Source organism: Nematostella vectensis, chromosome 6, assembly GCF_932526225.1.
Source record: "Nematostella vectensis chromosome 6, jaNemVect1.1, whole genome shotgun sequence".
NCBI lineage: Eukaryota > Metazoa > Cnidaria > Anthozoa > Actiniaria > Edwardsiidae > Nematostella > Nematostella vectensis.
Window position 1 is genome coordinate 2,245,294 of NC_064039.1, and position 7,744 is coordinate 2,253,037.

At 46.2% G+C, this 7,744-nt stretch overlaps 2 protein-coding genes across 2 annotated transcripts; both read right to left on the bottom strand.

Moving 5' to 3' along the window:
- Positions 1 to 2: 2 nt before the first annotated feature.
- On the bottom strand, positions 3 to 4,791 carry LOC116609402 (serine-rich adhesin for platelets). Its single transcript, XM_032370231.2, has 3 exons — positions 4,664 to 4,791; positions 2,996 to 3,056; positions 3 to 1,018 (listed from the first exon to the last, which is right to left on the bottom strand). The coding sequence occupies exons 1-3, from the start codon at positions 4,676 to 4,678 to the stop codon at positions 3 to 5; spliced, it is 1,092 nt and encodes a 363-aa protein (XP_032226122.2). The 5' UTR covers positions 4,679 to 4,791.
- Positions 4,792 to 5,580: 789 nt separating this feature from the next.
- On the bottom strand, positions 5,581 to 7,599 carry LOC125567903 (mucin-3A-like). The gene is made up of 2 exons (XM_048728904.1): positions 7,596 to 7,599; positions 5,581 to 6,959 (listed from the first exon to the last, which is right to left on the bottom strand). The coding sequence occupies exons 1-2, from the start codon at positions 7,597 to 7,599 to the stop codon at positions 5,581 to 5,583; spliced, it is 1,383 nt and encodes a 460-aa protein (XP_048584861.1).
- Positions 7,600 to 7,744: the final 145 nt, after the last annotated feature.

The following is a 7,744-nucleotide window of genomic DNA, read 5'->3' on the forward strand; positions in this document are numbered from 1 at the left end:
GATCAAATATTGGGCGATGGTGTGATCATGGTTCCGACAACCGAACTTGTTGATGTCGTCCTCGAAGTGTCGTTCACTGCCTTTGTTGTGATTAGCGTGATGTTTTGCTGGATCAAAGATGTCGTCGGGTTAGCACTTACATTTAAAGTAAACGATGAGATCGTTGAAGTTACAAATCTTGTTGTGTCTGGTGTTGCGATAACGGTTGTATTGTAAGACAAAATAGACGTGCTAATGCTTGGGATCAATGTGGTTGACAATGAAGATCTCGTCAAGTTAACAGAAGAAACCAGTGTCGTCATATTGCCTACAGAAGATGGTGAAATCGCTGTTGGTGCAGTACTTGCTGCATCTGGCGCTGGTGTTAGTGTTGTATTGTACGACACGCTTGTCGAGGAAAGAATCATAGCGCTGTTCGCTTCTGTAGTCCTGTTTATTCTGACGTTTGGTGAGGTAAGGGCACTGATGCTTTGTACAAGTGGAGTTCCATTGTGGGAAGTCGAGTCAAAGACAACACTTGTTGCACTTGTAAAATTACCCAATTCCAACGTCATCAATGAGGGGTAGCTTTTAATATTGGGTGATGGTGTGATCATGGTTCCGACAACCGCACTTGTTGATGTCGTCCTCGGAGTGTCGTTCACAGCCTTTGTTGTGATTAGCGTGATGTTTTGCTGGATCAAAGATGTCGTCGGGTTAGCACTTACATTTAAAGTAAACGATGAGATCGTTGAAGTTACAAATCTTGTTGTGTCTGGTGTTGCGATAACGGTTGTATTGTAAGACAAAATGGACGTGCTAGTGCTTGGGATCAATGTGGTTGACAATGAAGATCTCGTCAAGTTAACAGAAGAAACCAGAGTCGTCATATTGCCTACAGAAGATGGTGATATCGCTGTTGCTGCAGTACTTGTTTCATCCGGCGCTGGTGTTAGTGTTGTATTGTACGACACGCTTGTCGGGGAAAGAATCATAGTGCTGTTCGCTTCTGTAGTCCTGTTTATTGTGACGATTTGTGCTGAAAGGAAACGTTTGTGGAAAGTTGAATCTTTGCAATCGCATTGTCCTAGTTTAATCTAGTTAGTTTAATTATTTGCCCTTTCTGTTTTCTTTTGATCTAACTAGAATATATAAGCATAGTTGTATGGCTAGAATATATAAGCATGGTTGTTGTAAGGCTCCCGTATATAGCACAAAGTTGTCGGGTAATAGAAGTCAAAATAGGAAACTATAAACAAACAATGTGGATGTTGATCTTTTTTTTCAAGCCTTCTTCACCTTTTCTTCTATCCCATAATTAGCCGCTTATACAGTCCTCTCCATCCCCCTACCAATGTTACTCTCCTTCCAAACTCGACACCCTTCCCATCTTTCCCCCCCCCTCTAACTAAACTCTACATGTCCTATTCTCTTCATATGTCCCCTCGGTTCTGCTCGCCGCTCCCAGCATCTACAGCGAGTCCCATCACTACCACCCCTGCCTCGCCAATCCCCCATATTCACCCCCTTCCCAACCAACCCTTATTCACCCCTTTCCCACCAACCCCCTCATATTTACCTTCCTACCCCACCAACCCTCTCATTTTCACCCTCTTCCCCACATTCACCCCCTTCCCGACCAATCCTCTCGTTTTCACCCCCCTTCTTCACCAACCCTCTCATATTCACCCCCTTCCCCACCAACGCTCTCATATTTACCTCCCTACCCCACCAACCCTCTCATATTCACCCCATTTCCTACCAACCCTCTCATATTTACCTCCCTACCCCGCCACCCCTCTCATATTCATCCCCTTCCCCACCAACCCTCTCATATTCACCACCCTTGCCCACCAACCCTCTCATATTCATCCCCTTCCCCACCAACCCTCTCATATTCACCACCCTTGCCCACCAACCCTCTCATATTCACCCCTTTCCCACCAACCGTCTCATATTTACCTCCCTACCCCGCCAACCCTCTCATTTTCACCCTCTTCCCCACATTCACCCCCTTCCCCACCAACCCCCTTATATTTAACCCGCAACTTTTCCCACCAACCCTCTTGTATTCACCCCCTTCCCCATGCACCCTCTCATATTTACCTCCCTACCCCACCAAACCTCTCATATTCACCATCTTCCCCACCAACCCTCTCATATTCACTACCCTTCCCCACCAACCCTCTCATATTCACCCCCTTCTCCACCAACCCTCTCATATTCACCCCCTTCCCCACCAACCCTTTCATATTCATCCCCCTTCCCCACCAACCCTCTCATATTCACCCCTTCCCCACAAACCCTCTCATATTCACCCGACCCCTTCCCCACCAACCCTCTCATATTCACCCGACCCCTTCCCCACCAACCCTCTCATATTCACCCCCCTTCACTGCCAACCCTCTCATATTCACCCCTTCCCCACCAACCCTCTCATAGTCATCCCCCTTCCCCACCAACCCTCTCATATTCACTCACCCCCTTCCCCGCCAACCCTCTCATATTTACCCCTCCCTCCTTCCCCTCTCATATTCACCCCCCTTCCCCACCAACCCTCTCATATTCACTCCCCTCCCCACCCTCTCATATTCACCCCCCTCCCTACCCTCTTATATTCACTCCCCTCCCCACCCTCTCATATTCACACCCCTCCCCACCCTCTCATATTCACCCCCCTCCCTACCCTCTCATATTCACCCCCTCCCTACCCTCTCATATTCACTCCCCTCCCCACACTCTCATATTCACACCCCTCCCTCCCCTCTCATATTCACACCCCTCCCTACCCTCTCATATTCACACCCCTCCCTCCTCTCTCATATTCACACCCCTCCCTACCCTCTCATATTCACACCCCTCCCTACCCTCTCATATTCACACCCCTCCCTCCCCTCTCATATTCACACCCCTCCCCACCCTCTCATATTCACACCCCTCCCCACCCTCTCATATTCACTCCCCTCCCCACCCTCTAGTGTTAGTGATAGTGTTATTTTTCGAATATTTCCCGTACCTCTGCTGAGGCTTATCCGGACCACAAACACCACCATCATCATCACCGGTATGTGTCTGCCCTATGGAACAAGTAAAGAACCCACAGAAGTAAATATTTCGGAAGGGTGGTTTTATATAGTTTTGGTCACTGCCCAAAAGCAGAACCCGTTCGGCTAGTTTTAGTAAAAAATGTATAAAAAAATGAACATTTCAAAGTATAAAATCCACCGTGATCGGCTGCAAGCAAGAGCCAATAGCATACCAAAATTTAAATTTCTTTTAGTGCAAACACAACCTCAAGTTATTATGGGCTTAACTTTGACTGTCTGGGTTTTATAAAGAATTGAGTATTCTCGGGTAGTGCAAAAGTGCATTGTTTTGTAATTATTTCACTAAGGAGACGTGTTATGACATTTGTATAAAATGTGCTAGCGAGCAGGGGCGACACCACAGGGTACCTGCGCGATGACCACAAAAATAGAGACGCCTAGTCATACCATATCTCTATAAGTGAGGAACTTCGCGGAGCCGGCCTGCGGGGTAAATGTCCTTGTGGTTTTCCAAGGTCAGATTTCGTGTCCTCTTAACAACAGATGTAGTCTGCAGCCGGTTCTCATTCGAAATTTGATTTTGAGGGCGCGCATACCGAGTGCACTGGGGCAGAGGGAATGCAGAAATTAATTGTACAAGCAAGGGCCGAAGGAACAGAGTTTGTAAGGCTAAATTCTGATTATAAACCACAAAATCCCATTTGGCAAACAAACTCTGTTCCCCTGCCTTCTAAGGCGACCCAGGCCACCTCGTCCTTCCTTGTGTCGCAATCGTCGATTAAGGATGGCCCCAAATGAGAGCCGGTTAAAGCGCGGTTACACAGCAGAGGGGTACACCGCGCCCACGCAAACCACGCCGGCCATGATTAGAATCTTTTCCATGCTGAAGATATTGACGTAGGCAATCTCCTGATAGCGAGGCCGTGGTTAATGCAAATCTTGATTTGTGATCAAGGATTAGATCAATGTTGCTTTAGTTTTTACGATTTTTGCGTCTCAAATCCACAGACTGATAACCGGCCAATCAACCACTCCCTTGTAATTGTTCACTTTAGAACAACAACAACAACAACGGCGGTCTCATATTCAAGAGTACTTAAAATCTAAATTATCTCAGATCCTCCTATGATGAATTAGCCGATGGAAATGGGTGCTTTGTGTGTTTATTTAATTTCCTCATAGTTTCGGGTCAAGCGATGCAAAAACTTGTTGTTTCCCTCTCTCAGATATTTCCAGTAGTGTAAGTTATAATTCATTGGTAATAAGTGGAGTTCTTTGTTTAGAAGAGAATCTACTACATCGGGTTATTAATTGTCTTGTAATTAACGACATTCAAGTTAATGAAAGCGAGGTCATGTCGAAAAGCCTACAACTTACATCAGTATCTAGTAAACTATTTTAATTATTGGAAATATAAGTCGATTAAAGGCTATTCAACGGTTAAATTTCGCTTCTCACTTTCCACTCTCAGTAAAAAAACCCAACTTTCCATTAAAATGTTTTGATCTAGACTCCATTTCGGTGTGTTTGGCCGTGTTTTACTAATACCAGATGGCGCTGCTTGTGCCTTAGCGACGAACAACTCAATGTCCATGCGCGGTGTAGCGGCAGAAGTGCTGAGGAGCGGTGCATCTTACCTTGTCTCCAGCCATCGTTGAATGTTCCTACACTTCAAAGCATGTTTACGGCATTTCAGAAACGGCCGCTTTAGTTAAATGCAAATAATAAATCTTTCTAGAATTTGCAATATGTCAATCGTTTCACCACTATTCAAGATTCTTTATCAATTTGTTAACCCGAACTGACCCTTCCTATTGTATTTTGGTCTGCGGGAATCCCGCGGGCTTCCCGAATGTCCCAATATGAGATCTCGTATATCTGCATACAGTATACATATAAAGCTATTTCAAATACGTAGTCTGTGCAAATGGCAATGGCCGTGCTGCTTCTTCATCGTTTATTTTCTTCTTCATCTTTTATTTTCTACTGGATACAGGAAAATGTAAATAAAACGTGAAGATATCAGTTCCAAGAAATCAATTCGCCAAACTTAGATTCTTAGATCGGATTTGTACGTCGCGCTCCTGCCGTACCGAATCTTATCGTCTGTCTGTATCAAACATAAACACATGTAGGCTTTGCCGTCGATTCATGCCTTTTTTAAAACGACGTTTTTTATGTGCCGTTCCAAATGTAAATGCACGCAAATGAAGACGAAAAAATCGACTTCTCATCTTCTTCTTATTTGCATTTGGGACGGTATGTTAGAGGAACGTTTATCCTAGGCCTCAGACGACGTCTGAGACGTCGTCGTCTATATTTGTTTGACACAGATAGACAGTTAGTTTCGATACGGCAGGAGCCAAGAAGTTTGTGTGGTCAAATGTGACCTTTGTTGTGGAGTTTCTGCTCACACGGCACAACAAGCTCGACGTTTGAATTAGTGTCGCACTTTTGTCGACTGGCGAAGCCGCGCTCAGTGCCGTGTCAAAATTTATTGATCTGTTGATTCAGACATCGAACTGTTCAACCCAATGAATCGGGTCTTAATCACTTAATCATTCACGGTGAGGTAGGGTGTATCGTGATTAACGGTGAGGTAGGGTGTTGTGTGATTCACGGTGAGGTAGGGTGTTGTGTAATTCACAGTGTGGTAGGATGTTGTGAGATTCACGGTGAGGTAGGGTGTTGTGTGATTAACGGTGAGGTAGGGTGTTGTGTGATTCACAGTGTGGTAGGATGTTGTGAGATTCACGGTGAGGTAGGGTGTTGTGTGATTAACGGTGAGGTAGGGTGTTGTGTGATTCACGGTGAGGTAGGGTGTTGTGTAATTCACAGTGTGGTAGGATGTTGTGAGATTCACGGTGAGGTAGGGTGTTGTGTGATTCACGGTGAGGTAGGGTGTTGTGTGATTCACAGTGAGGTAGGATGTTGCGAGATTCACGGTGAGGTAGGATGTTGTGAGATTCACGGTGAGGTAGGGTGTTGTGTGATTCACGGTGAGGTAGGGATTTGTGTGATTCACAGTGAGGTAGGATGTTGCGAGATTCACGGTGAGGTAGGGTGTTGCGAGATTCACGGTGAGGTAGGGTGTTGTGTGATTCACGGTGAGGTAGAGTGTTGTGTGATTCACGGTGAGGTAGGGTGTTGAGTGATTCACGGTGAGGTAGGGTGTTTCGAGATTCACGGTGAGGTAGGGTGTTGCGTTATTCACGGTGCGGTAGGGTGTTGCGTGATTCACGGTGGGGTAGGGTGTTTTGTGATTCACGGTGAGGTAGGGTGTTGCATGATTCACGGTTAGGTAGGGTGTATCGAGATTCACGGTTAGGTAGGGTGTTGTGTGATTCACGGTGAGGTAGGGTGTTTCGGAATTCACGGTGGGGTAGGGTGTTGCGTGATTCACGGTTAGGTAGGGTGTTGCTTGATTCACGGTGGGGTAGGGTGTTGCGTGATTCACGGTGAGGTAGGGTGTTTCGTGATTCACGGTGAGGTAGGGTGTTGTGTGATTCACGGTGAGGTATGGTGTTGCTTGATTCACGTTGGGGTAGGGTGTTGCTTGATTCACGGTGAGGTAGGGTGTTGCGTGATTCACGGTGAGGAAGGGTGTTGTGTGATTCACGGTGAGGTAGGGTGTTGTGTGATTCACGATGAGGTAGGGTGTTTCGTGATTCACGGTGAGGTAGGGTGTTATGTGTTTCACGGTGAGGTAGGGTGTTGCTTGATTCACGGTGAGGTAGGGTGTTGCGGGATTCACTGTGAGGTAGGGTGTTTCGGAATTCACGGTGGGGTAGGGTGTTGCGTGATTCACGGTGAGGTAGGGTGTTGCTTGATTCACGGTGGGGTAGGGTGTTGCGTGATTCACGATGGGGTAGGGTGTTGCTTGATTTACGGTGAGGTAGGGTGTTGCTTGATTCACGGTGGGGTAGGGTGTTGCTTGATTCACGGTGAGGTAGGGTGTTTCGTGATTCACGGTGGGGAAGGGTGTTGCGTGATTCACGGTGAGGTAGGGTGTTGTGTGATTCACGGTGAGTTAGGGTGTTGTGTGATTCATGGTGGGGTAGGGTGTTGTGTGATTCACGGTGAGGTAGGATGTTGTGTGATTCACGGTGAGGTAGGGTGTTGTGTGATTCACGGTGAGGTAGGTGTTGTGTGATTCACGGTGAGGTAGGGTGTTGTGTGATTCACGGTGAGGTAGGGTGTTGTGTGATTCACGGTGAAGTAGGGTGTTGTGTGAATCACGGTGAGGTAGGGTGTTGCGTGATTCACGGGGAGGTAGGGTGTTGTGGGTTTTTGCTTTATGATTTGGGTGATTTGGTCGATGACGCCAACAACAGAACGCTGGCTCACGCAAGTTCGATTAACACGCGCTTTATAGTATTGACCCAACTTTTAAAAAATGGCGATATGAACGCGTGGTTGTTATATTTTAGTTTTGGTAAAACATTCAAAAGATCACAGCTCTAGCCCTAGGGCATTTTGCGCCTTATAGATGTGACAAACGTCGTTGAATCAAATATGCATTTTATTAAAATGTCACTAGACAGCTTGATATCACATCAGAATATCTACCCATCCCAGCTATCTTTGACTATAGATAGGCGCTCTACAATAGATGACACTCGTCTTGGAATCAAAGTTATCGTTACAAGATATTTACAAAACATTCTGGAGATAGAATTGGGAATGGTTAAAAAGTCTGCACTGATAAACTACAGCCG